Here is an 18,672-nt window from a genome sequence, read left to right as displayed (position 1 = left end):
TTTTTTGATGTCGGTATAGTGTTTCTAGTTCCCAGATTAAGGCTAAACCTGTCTAATTGTTTTCCCTGAATGTTTGAGACCTCTGTTTATTTTGGATTGGCTCAAATACATTGCATATCTTTTGTAAAAAACCACCTCTGTCATATAGTATAAAAACTTTAACAAACATTTGCACCTTTTCGCTAAGTCACTTGTTTCTCCTAATTTGGCCCTTGTAGTGAGCAGGCTATAGTTTGGGCATTGCAACCTTGCAGTATGGAAACTTTTATCCATTCAAAAGCACTAAGATCTTGTATGATGTCAGATGAGAATTTCTACATGAATGGTGCTCACCCATAAATTGGATCCAATGTACTTTTTGGTTCAAAGTATCCCTCCTGTAGAGACAAAATGAAGTTAGAAAAAATAAAGTCCCTGTCTATACTAAAGGGAACTGTTGTGGCAATTATAAAACAACACATCACCATGGATGATGTCTTGTTAGGGGCTAATAAACTTATCACATGCACAACAGTATCACTACATGCCTGACAGAAATAAGTCTCCTCCTTACACAAGCCTCCACCAAGAGCCCTGTATAGGATCTCTTCTATATATTAGCCTGCTGAATGAGTCCATTTAGGATTATCAACTGAAGAGGGTTTCTCAGAAGACTGGCATCTTACTAGTGATTAACTCACAAAAAAACTGTTTCACTCAACCAATTGATTTACCTTTAGTTCTATGAGGCTGACTCAGCAGAATGATGTTTGTCCCGACTACTATGTTCTCTGTGTTACTATTTAGACATATATATGCCACACTACTAACAGTGCAGTCCAGGAAGTCTGTTCTGCTGCTACCTGGGCATCACAATGTATCTTCTCTATGGTCTACAAGGATAAAATGTTACTTCTGGGTTCCTTATGATAATGATGTATACACTATCCAGGTAATAGTAATTAGAGAGCAGTCTAAAAGAGTGAAATAGGATACTATTTATTTAAATAACAGTCCTTTCATATAAACTATGATTCCATGTCATTCAGAAACTACACTAACATGGCAGGAATTGTGTGAGAAGTTACCAGAAAAAAGCTGGTATTCACTGGTATTACTACTCCATAGGGCTTGTTGAAGGACCTGAATTTGCTGAGACAAATCTGCCCATTATCATTATTGCAATGTCCCATTTTGAACTTCCTTATCGAACAGGGAGAAAAGTGTTTTTCCTTGAGAAAAAGTATACATTTCTGGGTGTATGTTTCTATGGTCTGGTTTTTGGTAGAGGATTTACAGAAAGACTCAGTGAGCTGTAAGATTGAGAGTTAGCATTGATGAAACATTGATTACTGCTTTGTGCTCCATGTCTTGGTGATTTTTTTGCAGTCAGTCAGCATGAACAAGGTATTAATACCCCCACCCCCTCTCTGGAGGAGTTCTGGAGAGAGCGTGAGAGAGAGAGAGAGAGAGAGAGAGAGAGAGAGAGAGAGGAAAATCATGAGAAGTTTTTCAGCTCTGAATTCTGTTTCAACTATAGGAAGGGGTGAGGAAAACTGATATGTAAACACATTCATTCTTTACTATTGGATTTGTTATTTACTCTTGTTTGATCACTATTCCTGTCACTTCATGAGTGTGTGTGTGTGTGTGTGTGTGTGTGTGTGTGTGTGTGTGTGTGTTTCTCACTTTCCTGAAAATGAAAATCTGCCACTCATGCTGATCAAACATTCCATTGAAGAGATCGATGGTTGACAGTTGCATCAGCAGTAAACAGGGAAAAGTTGTGTTTTTCTTCATTTGCCACATAAGCTGCAGGAAAAGAAGGTTATTTTAACTCTGTGTGTGTGTGTGTGTGTGTGTGTGTGTGTGTGTGTGTGTGTTTTGAATTGGCAGGATATATGAGAGAGAGATAGACCATTCTGAGATGGATTTAACTGCAGAAACTGGGATTTGGCTTGGACAGCACAGCCACAGACACGGACTCTTCAAGGTAAAGCTTCATCTTACACTTTAAAAGGTTCTCAGTTTTGCATTTCAGGAGTATCTAGATCAGAAAATGGAGCTTCTCTTAGAACAATTTTTTTTGCAATCAGGGAATTTTTGCAATCAGGGAGTTACTAATGTAGGACCCAAAAGGGAAATACTATCCTATGTGTTAAACAGACTGGCAGTGTACACATTGAATAAACGAGTGTTCACTGAAGTAAGCTACTTCCTACAGTCATGTTCTTCAAAAAAAAAAAAAAATTATAATAAATACTCAGTGAATAAACAAGTCAATAATAATAATAAAAAAAAAACAATAACAAGGGAACTACATTGAGCATATTGAGCTCTGTGCCAGTGCCTGAGTTTTTTTTGTTGCCAAAACAGAGCTCCAAGGTCATCTAAAATGCCTGACATTTATGGCACTATTTTAACAGTCATAACATGGAGTGTGTTGGCCATTTTTCAAGCTATGAGGCCACAAATTAATGCATGATCACATGACCATTGTGCTCTCACTCTATATATTTTCAAAAAGAGCAGTCACAAGGGTTTTAAAAATATTTTTTTAAACAGAGGTTACCTAAGGCTGTGCTGGTGTCTGACTTTTTATTCGATATATGGTACCAGCTCCATGCCAATAGCTGTCCACTTTTGATCAAAGGGGGAAAAAACTCATAGTATTACAATATGGTTGCAAAACTGAAAACAATGAAGATTGTTGGGTCTCAAAACTGAAAGTTCAAAATGTCTCAAATCAGTTCTGTGGTTGTGAGCTTAATATTGGAAACTAAAGCAGAACTAACGAGATGCATCCAAAGGCTTTGCTGTGCTAGACTAGTGATCCTGGGTTAAAGTGCTAGAATTAATGTTTCTGGTATAAATGAAATTAGTTTGATGTCTGTTAATGTGCTGGATAATGCTACAGAATCACCAATGAGGAGAATATGTCATAGGGGAGATGTGAAACACAGTTAAGGAAAATAAGCCAATTAAACAACATGCAAGCTAGGCATGTTCCCTGGACGAATGCTTCGCAATATGTTGATAAAAAATCAGCACATTTTTATTACTAATAGAAAGATTTGTTGTTAGATAGATTCTCATAAAAAACATTTAATAAAGACATAATATCCTTGTCTAAACTCTTAAACTAAAGGTGCTAGGGACTTATGGAATGATGAGTTCAGAATACAATCGTACTTGGGGTTCAAACAGCACTTTCCTCTCAGTCTTTTCTCATAAACAAATTGATGCATGTTCCCAAGGTTTCTCTGAATAATCTTGGCTGTAAGTTCTATCTTATTAATTCTAGCAGAGCTCATCCCTTAAGAAATACATGCACTGTATATAAATATTGTACGTTGATTCATTAGCTGTGCATCAATAGTATATAAGAATGAAAAAATAATGTGAATTGGACAAACTAACATTAATTAAATATTATTACAAAAAAAGATTTCTTATACAGATGAATAATGTGTTCTGTCATCTATGTGTTGCTGAGCTTTTTATTTTTAAGAATGTACTAAATACATGACTCAGCCACACCTCATGCTCTTTTCCTATCTATCTGATGGGTTTGTTTAGATTGTACAGCTTAATGATAACTTGCTTCCAAGCAACAGATTCCAAACATAAACGCCATTCTAGATCTTATACCTGCTCAAAATTAAAGCAATAATGGAATAATTCACACCTGACAACAGAACTGCAGCTAAGAGCAGCTAATTGCATAATTTTGGCCCATTAAAAACGGAGGACCACACATGTGTGTATATACAGTACAGACCAAAAGTTTGGACACACCTTCTCATTCAAAGAGTTTTTTTTATTTTCATGACTATGAAAATTGTAGAGTCACACTGAAGGCATCAAAACTATGAATTAACATGTGGAATTATATACATAACAAAAAAGTGTGAAACAACTGAAAATATGTCATATTGTAGGTTCTTCAAAGTAGCCACCTTTTGTTTAAATTACTGCTTTGCACACTCTTGGCATTCTCTTGATGCCTACTTTGAAGAACCTACAATATGACATATTTTCAGTTCACTTTTTTGTTATGTATATAATTCCACATGTGTTAATTCATAGTTTTGATGCCTTCAGTGTGACTCTACAATTTTCATAGTCATGAAAATAAAAAAAACTCTTTGAATGAGCAGGTGTGTCCAAACTTTTGGTCTGTACTGTATGTCTCTCACAGTGGACATGCACCTATGATGACAATTTCAGACTCCATGATTTCTAAGTGGGAGAACTTGCAAAATAGCAGGGTGTTCGAATACTTATTTTCCTCACTGTAACTCTGAAAACTATTTAGCATTTTACATGAGCATGAAGTACTAAAAGCATTGCTAATAACTGGCTATGCCTTGGTTTACACCAACAGAGCAAAGCTTTGCTCTGAGCTTTATTAATAGAGCACATTTTATTTTCTCTGAAGACATGTAGAGAAAACTGCATGCTTCAATAAAAGGTTGAAAGAAATTATAATTGTGTTTACACGGCTTGCTGCCAGGAACAGTTTCTATTTTATCATTTATCTGATACACACTCAGCTGTATGTCATTATAATTTAATAACACTATTATATTAAGAAAAAATAAAAGTGTTTAAGAATTGCTACTGTATGGATGAAATCTATGAAATATTTTATTTTAATATATTTAAATATTTTTTTAATTGATGTAACTTCATGTATTTGAATCAAATGCCAATACAGCTGTTGTCTAATCTCAAAGTTTTGTTCCCTGTTAAATGATTGCAGTGGCGGGCTGTGCAATTGGTACCTGGGCCTTCAGTGGGGACTTATCCGACTTAATACACCTCTTAATACCACCACTATCATGTCACAATTATAGAACCCATCAATACAATACGAAATCGCAATATAACAATGTGTGGCAGAGAGAGATAAAGGGTGAATACCTTTTTATAAAAGCAAGAAACCCAGTTAAGAACACTCCAAACCACTACACTACTACCGCAACTGTGCCGTTAGTCATTTGGAGCAGTCCAGAATCAATATTTGTCTAATAACAAGACAAAAACATAATATTTAAATACTGGCTGTGGTACCGCTCATAGGCACTGTTCTGGAAGTGGCAAACAAACCCTTTCCTGGGCTGAGACTAGCTAGCTTGCTTCGGGGTTGGCTGACCTCTCCTCACGGTGTCTAGCCTTTCTGGAAAGTCCGCCTTGAAAATTTATTTTTTAAAGTATGTCCGAGACCAAATACATTTCTCTTCCTCCTTCAGCCATTGTGGGCTTAAAAAGATTCTAACGCAAATGTATTAATGTGTGCAGATCGCTACAGACATGTTTTGCTAGTCGAACTTGGCTGTAACAGTTTTTCTCTGACCAACCAGAGGATGAAAAAATGCTGACGTTATTGTGGGCCAGCTAGCTGGCCCTGTGAGGTGAATTTGAAATCTAATTGTTTAAAGAAAAAGACCCATTGTAAATATAGTTTAAGTTACCTCAGCCAGCACTACTGAATCTAAAGGCCCTGGGCAGATTAGATTGACATGGCAGCACATAGGCTGAAATCTGATTGAACAAAAAAATCCAACATTCACATACACATACTGGAAGCAGCCAAGAGAAACACTACAAAATAAAGAGAATAAACTGTTGAGAATAAATCAATATAATTTCATGCAACAAATATCAGAATTTAGGTTGCAAATGTAGGTTAGTGCTTTTGATAGTGTTTAGGCCAGCAGAGAAGGCTTTGCTAGTCCTGACCGCCTGCCACTGAATGATTGTAACGTTGCAATAGGATGTTTGATTATTTAAAGTTATTTTATTGGCAAAAACTTGATTGATAAAATTATTGATTGATTGATTTGTAGGTATTATCATACCCATAATATGCACAACTAGGCAACTAGGAACAGAAAAGTACATTTGAACATTTTTAATAACAATAACGTTATTGAACATTATCAGTATTACTTGGTTTGAAAATATCTCAGAAAGCTAATGTTTATACATGTTTACAGGTCAAATGTTTACAGGTATGTAACTAGTGTTATAGATTGGGTAATCAGACACATCTGCTACTTTGAAAGTAAGGTTGTATCATGTTGTGTTATCTAATGCTGATAACACAACATTATATTGCAATATGGGGTTTCTCTTTTTTCACTTTGAAGAGGAGTGGTTCTTTTTTGAGTCCGGTTGATGTTTCTTCCTCGTTCCTGCATAAAGGAGTTTTTCCAATTCTCTGTCAAAATTCAAAATTAAAGATTCAAGATTAAAATGAAAATATCTTTGTCAAAAACAAGTGAAACAGATGTAAATGTACAATGTAAAGTGGCAGCTTCGTTACTTAGCAAGTAAATAGAAACATTTAAATAAAGCAATAAGAAAACATTACTGGATTTTTTTTACCTGAAAAAAAGTTTGCAGTAGTTGGTAGAAAAAAATTGCTGTTATTGGTATTATATTGATTGATGAACCAGAAGAATAGCAATATCTGAAACACTGATTATTATAATGTCATATTGCAGTGTGAGCTGTGAATACCTAGAGAGATGTGACATCAAATGCTATTTATTTGTGAAGGGCAAATTGCTCATTTTTCATTCTGAAGATCAAATGAGCTGGCCATTATTAATTGAATTAGTGATTGTAGTATTAAAATCACAGCAGTTAAATTCGACATCAAATCAAAACCTGCCAGCAGAAAAATGACTCTGGTGTAGCTTAGATGTATTGGAATACAAGTATATCAAACTTTAATGTAAGCTGCCCAGGATATAAAATAAGGTTTATTGAAATAAATTGAGTACCAAAACCAAATGACAGAACCTCTTATACCAGACTGAAATGTTTTATCTGCATCCAAGGAGAAAAGGAGAAAGTGAAGAAAAGTATATATATGTATGTATATGTTTTCAGATATGTGTTCAGTAGGGATTCAGTTCAGAGACCAAGCTATCATTGCAAAACACAGGTTAAACCCGTGGGTTTTATTTGGAAGTATGTCAGGCTTATCTCTTTTTGATTATATACAGTACAGACCAAAAGTTTGGACACACCTGCTCATTCAAAGAGTTTTCTTTATTTTCATGACTATGAAAATTGTAGAGTCACACTGAAGGCATCAAAACTATGAATTAACACATGTGGAATTATATACATAACAAAAAAGTGAACTGAAAATATGTCATATTGTAGGTTCTTCAAAGTAGGCATCAAGAGAATGCCAAGCGTGTGCAAAGCAGTAATCTAAACAAAAGGTGGCTACTTTGAAGAACCTACAATATGACATATTCAGGGCCCGAGCACCGAGGAGCAGGCCAGAATGGCCTGCACCAGAGGTGCGAAGCCCTATTGTTTTCCTTAGAATTTATTTATTTATTTATTTATTTTTATTTATTTTTTTTTTACACACATTGGCCATTTGGGGTTCCTTAACATGCTCGAAAACTCTTGAAATTTGGCACACACGTCAGAGTCCTTTGTCACTAGGGCCGTACAAAGGCTGGTATACAGGCGTGGCAGGGGGACTCTGTAGCGCCCCCTGAAATTAAAAAACAAACATTCGTGCACAGATCGGGCAATTATGTTCGCACATGTACGAGAGTTGGTATGCATATAGACCTCATCGACCGAACAACTTTCGCCTCTAAACTATGAGCTACGCCCAACAGGAAGTCAGCCATTTTGGTTTGTTTTATAAGTGCATGCGGTGAACTTTTAAATACTCCTCCTAGGGAATTTATGCGAATGACATCAAACGTGGCGAACATGATGCCGAGACATTGGACTTGCTAAATTGCGAAGGATTTTGATATCTCGAACGCTGCTGCCATGGCGAGGCGACAAATTTATGGCGGTCGGAGAACAGGAAGTGTTTAATATCTAAAGCAAAAAATGTCTTATTCGGACGACACGCAGTGTGTATGTTCGGCCAAGGATTCCAATCGCATCGATGTGCCTATTGTGAATCTCGGACATAGCGCCACCAACAGGCGCCAGGAAGTGTGTCAGTCACAAAAGGTGGATTTTTTGACAGTTGCATGTGGTGAACTTTTAAATACTCCTTCCAGGATATTTATGCGATTGACACCAAACGTGGTCAACATGATGCCGAGACATTGTAGAAGGGATTTTTGATATCTCGAACACCGTTCCCATGGCAACGCGTCAAACTTTACTTTTATTTCAGCCATATTTAAGCATTTGGCATGCACTTAGTGTGCCTTAACATGCTCGAAAACACCGGAGATTTGGCACAGACGTCAAAGTCGTCTGCCATTAGGACCGGTCGAAGGCTGGAACATAGGCGTGGCAACAGGGCTCTGTAGCGCCCCCTGTAATGCAAAAACAAATATTGGTGCACAGATCGGGCAAACATGTACGCACATGTACGAGAGTTGGTAGGCATATAGATCCCATCGACCCGAACAACTTTCACAATCAAACCTATTAGCTCCGCCCAACAAGAAGTCGGCCATTTTGGATGGTTTCATAAGTGCATGTGGTGAACTTTTAAATACTCCTCCTAGGGAATTCATGCGATTGACATCAAACATGGTGAACATGATGCCGAGACATTGCACTTGCTAAATTGTGAAAGGATTTTTTTATATTTTGAACGGTGCTGCCATGGCGAGGCGACAAATTTATGGCGAATTCAGAGAAACAGGAAGTGTCTAATATCTAAAGCAAAAAATGTCTTATTCGGACGACACGCAGTGTGTATGTTCGGCCAAGGATTCCGATCGCATCGATGTGCCTATTGTGAATCTCGGACATAGCGCCTCCAACAGGTGCCAGGAAGTGTGTCAGTCACAAAAGGTGGATTTTTTGACAGTTGCATGTGGTGACCTTTTAAATACTCCTCCTAGGATATTCATGCGATTGACACCAAACGTAATCAACATGATGGCGAGACATTGTAGATGATAATTTGCAAAGTGATTTTTGATATCTCGAACTCTGTTCTCATGGCAACGTGTCAAACTTACATTTTATTTCAGGCATATTTAAGGCTTTTGGCATGCTTAGATTAACTTGAAATTTGACACATACATCACATTTGTCGGCTGTTAAGTGTGTCCAAAAATTGTCAGGCAAGGGTGTGTCTCTTAAGTGGCCCACTAGCGCCCCCGTTTGTCTAAAATGTGGGGTTTCTTTTACTTACAGTCCCCAAATGGGTCAGTAACAACATAAAATAGTCCACTGATATTTACCCACTTGATGCACTTGCACCCCGTGCATTGTTTTCTGGGGGGCACCGTATAGCGATACACAAATGTGCGAGGGCCCGCCATCGCTGCTTGCAGCTATATTTTCAGTTGTTTCACACTTTTTTCTTATGTATATAATTCCACATGTGTTAATTCATAGTTTTGATGCCTTCAGTGTGACTCTACAATTTTCATAGTCATGAAAATAAAGAAAACTCTTTGAATGAGAAGGTGTGTCCAAACTTTTGGTCTGTACTGTAGTTGTATATCATGTTTATACAAATCATCAGCATATTTGGCAACAAAATGAAAGCACTTAATGTCTAATGGTGGAGATGCATTGGGCTGATTTTGAGTGTCAAATCAAAAAAGTGCTATATTTAAAAAAAAAAAAAAAGTAATGCAGTGGCAAGCTCAGCAATAGCCTGAAAGAGAAGAAAAGTGAATAGTCATCTAATTATTTACAAGATCTAGCCAAGTCAAGCACACTTTGTTGGAGGTAGATGTACTATATCATTGTCAAAGTCTACAATCAAGAAATGCCTTCATGAAATTAAATATAGGAGGAGTCATTAGTAACACTAATAATGCTCAAGAACAGAAAAACAGATTGGACTAGTAGAATGCATCTTTAAAAAAAAAGGAAAAGCTTGGGCAGATAAAAAAAAATACAGTATATCAAATCATTGAAGAAATAAATCCAAGAATAACATGTACCAGATTTATAGGAAGATAATGGCCAAAGCATATCATACCCTCTGTCAAACATGTAGACAGTGCTTTGGCATAGGCATGTATGACTGCCAGTGGAGCTGTATTTACTGGTGATAAATAATGCTCTGGCTGCTAATAGAAGGTGCAGGATGAATTCAGTACAAAGGTATAATTACTCAAAAAGTGTTGTGAAAGGAAAGAAATACATTTTTCTAAAATTGCCAAGTCTGTCACCTAACCTCAACCCAGTTAAGCTGCTTTTCACATGCTGTAGAAAAAAACTAAAGGCACAAAGAAGCAGCAACTGACATCAGATGCATTAAAGAGATGAACAATTTTTCCACATTTGGGGATGTCCATGGCTTTCAGACTTCAGACTGACCTTAAAGGATTTGCATTCAAGTATTAAAATTCCTATACTGTAGTCCAGTTACTATAAAGCCTGTGCAAATGCTGTAATTCCTGAATGCTTAATGCAGTTTTATTAGTTAAGTTGAAAATCTACATGCAGTCCCATCTTGACTGCTTAATATCAAAGTCTATTTTGGTGTTACACTTTCAAAATACTTTTATGCAGTATGTAGCGACAAATCTGAAACTTCTCTTAAAGGCAACTAGGCTTTGCGAGGAAATATCCTGGTACTACGCAGAATTTCTAATGTCATCATCCATATTTACAAGTGTTCAAACAGCAGAATTAACTCACACAAGCTCAAAACCTGGGTGAGCTGTAATGCAGCCAACAATGTCTACAAGCTGCTAACTCTGCTGCATTATATTTTTAATTATTCCGGAGGATGACATGGCTAATTATGTGTGTGGTGTAGTTCTGTATACTTTGGTATGTATTTGGTTTTCATTTGAATTGATTTGTACATTTAACATAAAGTTACAATCTTTGATACTAATTGATGTGCATTTGCATCACTTTTAGTAATAGGTTATTATTTTAGGGACATCATCAGAATATTTGTTAACAATATGGTGATGGTTTCAAAAAAGATGCTTTAAATAAGACTGTTGTGTAACTGCTGGAACACACTTAAGACAAACTGGCTTTAAAAACAATAGGTAAAGATGGATGTTTGCCTTATTGTGAAACAGGAACATTTTTCAAAAGAAAAGCTGCGTAGTTGAGATCAAACCAAATGTACTGAATTATCACATGGTACAATAAAAAGGACTATTATAATGAAGTCTCATAGCTTTGTGTTTGAATGACTTTATCAGGAATTATTTCTGCTGCAGTAATGAGCAAAGTTCATGGGTTAGCTACTGTATGTTTGGATGAATTCTCCAGAGGAAAATTGTTTTGCCTTTGTTAAGTTCTTGTCTAAATCCATCATCATGGATTATATAATATAAAATTATGTAATTTATATTGTGTAAAAGGTTTAAAAACCACTTACAAGGCTCTCATAAATTTTTACCAAATGGAAAGCAGAGTTTCAGCTTGAGGAAGCTTGTAATTCTCTTGATTTTTATGTAAATATACTTAAAATAATGCTAAAAGGCTGCACTTCTAGCCTTACGGTTAAATAATAAATTATAAATCGTATTCATTATTTATTTTCATCTCTAACCTACTATGTAGTCTAAATATTCATGGACCTAACTCAAGAGTCAAGTCAAGAAGATTTTATTGTCATTTCAACCAAATATAGCTGACGCAGTACACAGTAAAATGAGACAACGTTCCCTCTGAACCCTGGTGCTACATACAACAATCACAGACAACAGAACACACAGGACTAGTAAGTGTCCTCACCACATAAAGTGCATGTGGGCAACCTGGTGCAAAGAGTGCAAAGACAACACAAGACAGTGCGACTGTATAACTGTATAACTGTTATAGATTGTGATGTGAAACAGAATTATGGAAAGCTGAGAGATGAAAGTGTGTTTATTATTATTTGAAGCTGATAATAGCTGGACCCAAATTCTGTATTTAATCATTTTAATACATAATTTGAATTATGTACTGTATAATGCAGTTTACTGTTGTTTTTTCCATTATAAAGACATACATTTGTGAGATATTATCCATCAGCATATGCCCAAGACATACAAGAACAATGTGGTGTATGAATTGTACAATTCATACACCAACTATTTTTTTGTATAGCACTGTTAACAATGAGAATTGTCTCAAAGCATCTAAAAGCAGCTTTACACAGATAAACAGTTTAGAAAGTTAAAATGTATATTTTTGTCCCAGATAATTTTAAGTTTATCTCTAATGAGCGAGCCAGTGTCAACTGTGGCAAGGAAAAGCTCCCTAAGCTGGGATAAGGAAGAAACCTTGAGATGAACCAGACTCAAAAGGAACCTGTGCTCATCTGGTTGGCACTGAATATACTAATAAAGAGTAGTCCATATACTTTTAAGTATTTTTTTGCTAATAGTCTTTTTCGTCAAAACATTTTTAATTAAATCAAAAATAAATGTACAGCTTTTTTTATTTAAATTTGTTTTGTTCAATAAATCAGTGTGTCACATTCATTATTGTGACTTTCTATACAACTCTGAAGTATTTTAAATTCTTTAACCACTTATTTTTTTTACATACTGGTTCGCACAGTGTTGAAATATTTGGGATCTACAATAGCTACAGGGGGAGACTGCAACACATTAGAGTTTCACTGTTATTACCTTTTTTCATGACTGTAATGAGCAGGGCAGAAGAGAAATTATGAAATTCTCTTTATTGACTTGTTGATTTGTTGCAACTTTATTAAATAGCTCAATTTATATTAATTAGTGAGTCAAAATCTGAAATAATCAGTCTTTATTTTCTCCCTATGCTCTCTGATTTTTCCCATTTTTTTCAAGAGACTTTTGAGGCTTGTTTTTTTTTAATAACAAATCATGTTTCAGTGTGTTTATTGAAGAAAAATCCATCAGGCCTGACATAATTTTGCACTTGCAGATACTTTTACATTCGCTCCTTTTTTCTATCTGCCGTGATGAGCGGATCGATGTGGCATTTTCACTCGGGCTGATTTTTGCGATCATGGATGATTGCGCTTTGCTCAGCATGCATTACATGTCCATTTTATATGAGATAGTTGTCTCTTAACCTGGGTATATCCTATTGAATGAAAAATAATTTGGAACATTGATGGAAAATACAGCAGAGCCCTTTATTCAAAATGTTTAATTCTCAAGAATTGGATTGAATCCTTTGTTTCTCTGTCTTTTTGTTTGTCTCTTTGCCTCCGCAGGGCTCAATGCAGGATGTCAAATTTGTTTTTTCTTCAAACGGCTACATTATGCAGTGTCCCAGCCTCAATCGCAGTGAGTGGATTTTGGGCTTACATCAATTACAAGCTCACATTTCTTTCCTCTGTCACTGACAGTGTTGTTCTGAAAGTTTTAATAATGAAAAAAAAACATTCTGTGCTTCTGTGCTATGATTATTACTGTGACTGGCTGAAGGCAAAGCAATCTGTTTCTGTATTGAATATAGATTCTGTTAAAATGAATTGACAAATACTGAAACCAACATTGCTTTCCCTACTCTCTGTTTAATCTACTCTTTCTCATATTAGAGATGTGCATCTCCATTACTGAGGCTAATGCGATTCACATCTCGATGCATAGGCAACGATACGATACATTAAGGAAACACATGAAGAAGCTACTGATGCGATTCACCCTAATTTCGATTTGATTCAACACAATGTGATTCAATGAAATACAAAGCAATGGAAGAAAAATATGATGATATGCACTTCTAAATTGTACAGACACTGTAGTTCACTTTTATTTCTTTGGTTCAGACAAACAGCAAATAATACATTTACATAAGTGCCTTCTGAATTCTAATACATGGCCTTTTCACAAACAGGCCTTTGTAGTGCAAAAAAAGGAAAAAGATTAAATAAAACCAGATGTTCTTTTTCCGTTCTGTCTCCAGGAAGATGCAGCTCTACCTCTGCTATGTTATCTGATGTTATCTGGCCAGGTCACCTCATGCAGCACTCCATCACTCTCTTATTTAAAAAATAGTTCTAACATAACATAGAGGTGTGTTTGGGGTCATTGTCCTGTTGGAAAACAAATGTTGGTCCCACTAAGTGCAAACCAGATGGAATGACATGTTGCTGCACAATGCTGTGGTAGTCATGCTGGTTAAATGTGCCCTCAATTTTGATTATATCACCAACAATGGCACCAGTAAAACACCCTCACACATCACACCTCCTCCACCATGGTTAATAGAGGGAACCACACATTCAAGAACTGTTTGTTTGCCCTCTGTCCGTCTAACAAAGACACGGCATTTGTACTCATCAGACAGTTTTCTACTGATATAATATCCATTCCTTGTTTTCCTTGTTCATCTGATGTCATGTATTTTTTCTTTTGCTGAAATTTGACACTGAAGGCCTGATGCAGTCTCCTCTGAAAAGTGGATGTTGAAATATATCTGCCACGTAACCTCTAAGAAGCATTTTTATAAATTGGCAATTTCTGTTACTATATATTCTAATTAACTTATTCTCTGTAGCAGAGGTAGCCTACAGTCTTCCTTTCCTAGGACAATCCTTATGAGAGCCTGTTTCGTCAAAGGGTTTGATGGTTTTAGAGACTGCACTTGAAAATTTTTAATTTCTTGTGATTTTATGGGATTGACTGAACTTAATTTTTTATAGCAATCATGGACAGTCTTTTCTCTTTACTTATCTGAGTGTTTCTTACTATAATATGTATTTGTGCAGTAGTTAGTAGTACTAATGGTCTAAAGAACATCAAGAAGGCATTAAATGTCACATATTGACTCTTGACAAAGCATACCTGTGAATTAAAAATCATTCCAGGTGGCTAGCTTGCCATCAGTTTACCAAGCTGTCATAAAAGCTAAATGTAGCTAATTTAGACAATCTAAAATATAAAACATATACTTTATATATATATATCGGTTTTAACATATTTAACACATAAAATTCAGGAACATATGATTGACATACATGTCTGTCTCTAAAAAATAAGTGTTCCTGATTTTATTGATGTAAAAACCATGATTCACATGGGGGAAATTCGAAATTCCGAACATAAACATTCACACTTGACTTAAACTGTTAGAGCGTCCGAATTAGTTTTTTGTGGCTCTTAATAAAGACAGTCATGACCCAAATGTGTCTTCTAATCACTGTAGCACAAGCAAATGTTCAATTGTCTGAGGCAGCTGAAGGCACTCTCGGTGTTTATTTTGTAGTATCTAGCAGCTTTCTGCCATGTGAAAATTCATTGTATGACTAAATTAAATTGTTTACTACAACCAGTCAAATCCAAAGCAGGAAGCATTATGCATGTCATAAATTCATACTAGCAGTGGTAAACAGACCCCATTATCTCATTTAAATACAACAGTTACATAATTAAGTCCATGTTACTGTTTTATGAACAGAAAATACTGCAGCATAGAGGCTATTAAATCACCTCCGTGGAGCAAATTATGCATCGTCAGCTAAATCCAGAGCCAGCCGGTATACAATCAGGCAACAGATAATCTTAAACAGATAACGTATAATCAGAAAGAGACCCACTTAACATGAAGCTTGAGGATAATTAAACAAGGATGGAGCAATGACCAGGTAAAGCACTGTATAATAAACTGTCAAATGACGTGTCAAATCACATGGCAGATGTGTAAACGTGCACACGGGTTTCATGGGATAGTGTTTATAGGGCCACAGTTGTATTCATTACTAGCATTTGTGTCACAGTGACACATGCCTGACATTACTGTACCTCCCTGCTTTTTCTCTCACTCTTTTTTTAATGCACAAAAACCTGGTCTTTTGTCATTATACTGTACCTGGATTCTTTGGCAAAGTAAACAGTTTAGCCCAATTAGACACAAAATAGAAAGCAAGCTTGGGAGACTACTGTATTCTGTACACTGTTACAAAGAAGGTGGAGCAGCAGGTTCATTTCCTGGGATTCAAGATTTATTTTAACACATACATATAGCACCCCTTTATGCACATATTGTGTTTTAAAATGTTGGCAAACCAGGTGGACATCAGGACAGTATTATTGTGCTCTGTGTTCATGCATGTTGATCTTTCACTTTGTTAGCTGTTTTCTGATTTCATGTTGATGATGCCACAAAAAAGTTAATGTTTTTTAATAATAGGAGCTTTAGTGAGAGCATAGAGATTAATAAAAAAATGTAATAAGGAGGTGGGAAGGACTTTATTACAATGCCTGCAGGAATAATCAAGGATTTCTGAAAACATTGTGCACATCTTTTTAATGCAACCTAAATAATATGTAAACGGTGCATGTTACTCTACTCGCATAAAATCTGTGTCCAATAGGCTGTCAGCGCAGTGGACACACATTCTTGATTGTTTTAGTTCCTTTTGATTGAATTTAATAATATAACTATTTAGCTGCGATCATGTCATTGAGTGTTCTTTGCAAGTAATTCATATTTTTTCTGCACCCACATTTCTATTAAGGGCTTTGTATGTTTACCTGGGTGATGAGGGTCTGTAAAATCGATATGTATTTCTGAAAAGAAAAAAGCAACTTTCATAATTTTGTGTCTCAGACTCTGTTCTTGAGTGAATCGACCCCGAGTTTTTACTCCACCTCTCCTTTTCACGCTTTCAGCTCAGTTTCAATTGGCATAACTGTCTGCTTTACAGTCCGCTCAAAACAGCCATTAAAGGGTAGTGCTCAGAGGTATAACACCACTGACTGAGGCATCGAGATGTAAATGCATGGGCTTTTTATTTCTGGCTTTTAAAGAACTTTTGACTCCATTGCAGAGGTATAGCAAAAGAAAAATAGTACAGCTTCAGACTGTGGGTGCACTCAGGAATCATTTACTAACAGGATAAATTTAACAAAAAAAAGATAAATAAATCAAATCAAAATTCAAAATTACTACATGGACAAGTACAATAAAAATAGGTCAAAATATCTGAGCACGGCATCTTTCAAGCCGTTTTATTTAAAACACATGCACATTTCAAGTTTGCAGTATCTGCAGATGTTATACACTGAACCTGGCAGTATACAATATGCTGATATACGGATTTTCAACAATCAAATATAGGCTTCAAAATTTTTTTTGTGCTCAGGGCAAAATATCTCTGCAAATGTGTCCCAGCTGTATAGTGTGTCCACTAAATTTTTTTTTTTTCGTGTTTCTGGAATGTAACAAGTCCCCAAACTGTAGTAAATCTAATTAAATGGTACTAGATGGCTGTTGCCAACAGTAAATAACAGTTTCTTTACAGGTTTGGGAAAGACCTTGTTGTCATGAAACATGGCTACTGTATCTTGCTTACTACAGCAATTATACAGAACATCGAAATCTTCCCAGAAGGTTTTGCAGGGTTTAGAAATTGAATAAGGATTGGAATATGTTGGTAAAAATGTGTAATTTGAAATGTATTTTTCTAGATTAGATATACAGAATAAATATAGGTGGAATATACAGTAGTGCAGTGATAAACAAGATGGTGCAAAATGGTGCAAAAAATGCATAGTGGATAAGCAGTGCAAAAAAAAAAATAATAATAAAAAATACTTCCTATATCCTGTCCTACTTTTAGAAATACATTGAATAAAGTCTTTACTAAGTTTTACAAACATAAGACATCTAGTTTAATTATGCATTCTGGGGAAATAATATGACAGGTTGGGTTAATTGCATGTGAAATCTTGTGACTTGTCTTTAATTCTCTATTTCTTTTCTTTTTCTTTCACTTTCTCTTCGTCTGCTTCTGTGTCTTCATTAAGCATGTCCAACGTGCAGTGATTTTCTCAGCCTTGTGCAGGGAATAATGGATCTGCAGGAGCTTTTGGCTAAAATGACATTGAAGGTGAGGTTCCTTTCTCTTCCATCGTGCTCTTTCTCTCACTTTCTCATTCTCTCTTTCTTATGCACTAAAAACAATACTAGTTAGCTATGATATCTGTAAGATGAGCATTATTTTGTAGTAGTATTGATACAATTAATTGAAACCATTATGTCCAGGTTTGGCAAATCACTTTACATTTGCTGCAAAAAAAATAAATATGGATAATTATATTATATTATATTATATTATATTATATTATATTATATTATATTATATTATAATATTATAAATTAGGTAGTTAACGAAAACTATTTTATATAGTTTTGGTAAATATATGAAAGCGAAGATTGAGTTCAATTAATTTTTGTTTGTGTAGCACTTTTTACAATGGACATTTTTACAAATTTGAATAAAAGAATTTTAATAAAAGAAGTGTATTGCATATGCGTTTGTTTCTTATAAGAATACTAGTGATGAGCTTCTAGATATTTTAACTAAACCTATGGGAAAAAAAAGAATTTTCCCCAAATGTTTATTTTAATTATTATTATAAAAAAACATCCTGCTTCTCGCAGCACGTTTCTCTCCTTGGCTGTACACTCAATTATTTCTCCCGCTTTTGCCACACAGACTCGCAAAAGGAGGTACAGAGAATCATGCAGCTGTGTCAAGCGTTTCAATGTCCTTTTTCTGATTCCTCTCAGCAGGAAGCTCTTCACCTGGCTGTTGAAAATGCATCAGCCCGTGAAAAAGGTCCTGAAATGAGGAACATTATCCAATGCCATCCTCCATTTTAATCAGCCAGGCATTATTCCTTTCTGCTTTGTAGGTTGTTACATATCTAGAATACAAATGATTGTGGGGTTTTTGGTGAAACAAGAACTTCTTGGGATAAATGATGTCCTGCTGAGTTAAAATGTGTGGTGTTAAAGGTTCAGAAGCTTGGAGCAGAG

At 35.7% G+C, this 18,672-nt stretch overlaps 1 protein-coding gene across 2 annotated transcripts in view; it reads left to right on the top strand.

Moving 5' to 3' along the window:
* LOC124391167 (protein kinase C-binding protein NELL1-like) overlaps positions 1-18,672 on the top strand; it is a 263,303-nt gene that overhangs the window by 75,825 nt on the left and 168,806 nt on the right. For both annotated transcript variants that reach the window (XM_046857567.1, XM_046857566.1), the window contains exons 5-7: positions 1,876-1,972; positions 13,118-13,190; positions 17,658-17,740. In XM_046857567.1, the coding sequence (XP_046713523.1) occupies positions 1,876-1,972; positions 13,118-13,190; positions 17,658-17,740 (253 nt within the window). The remainder of the gene's footprint in view (positions 1-1,875; positions 1,973-13,117; positions 13,191-17,657; positions 17,741-18,672) is intronic.

The sequence above is a fragment of the Silurus meridionalis genome, chromosome 9 (genome assembly GCF_014805685.1).
Source record: "Silurus meridionalis isolate SWU-2019-XX chromosome 9, ASM1480568v1, whole genome shotgun sequence".
In the NCBI taxonomy this organism is placed as follows: Eukaryota; Metazoa; Chordata; class Actinopteri; order Siluriformes; family Siluridae; genus Silurus; species Silurus meridionalis.
This window is presented reverse-complemented; position numbering and strand designations above follow the sequence as displayed.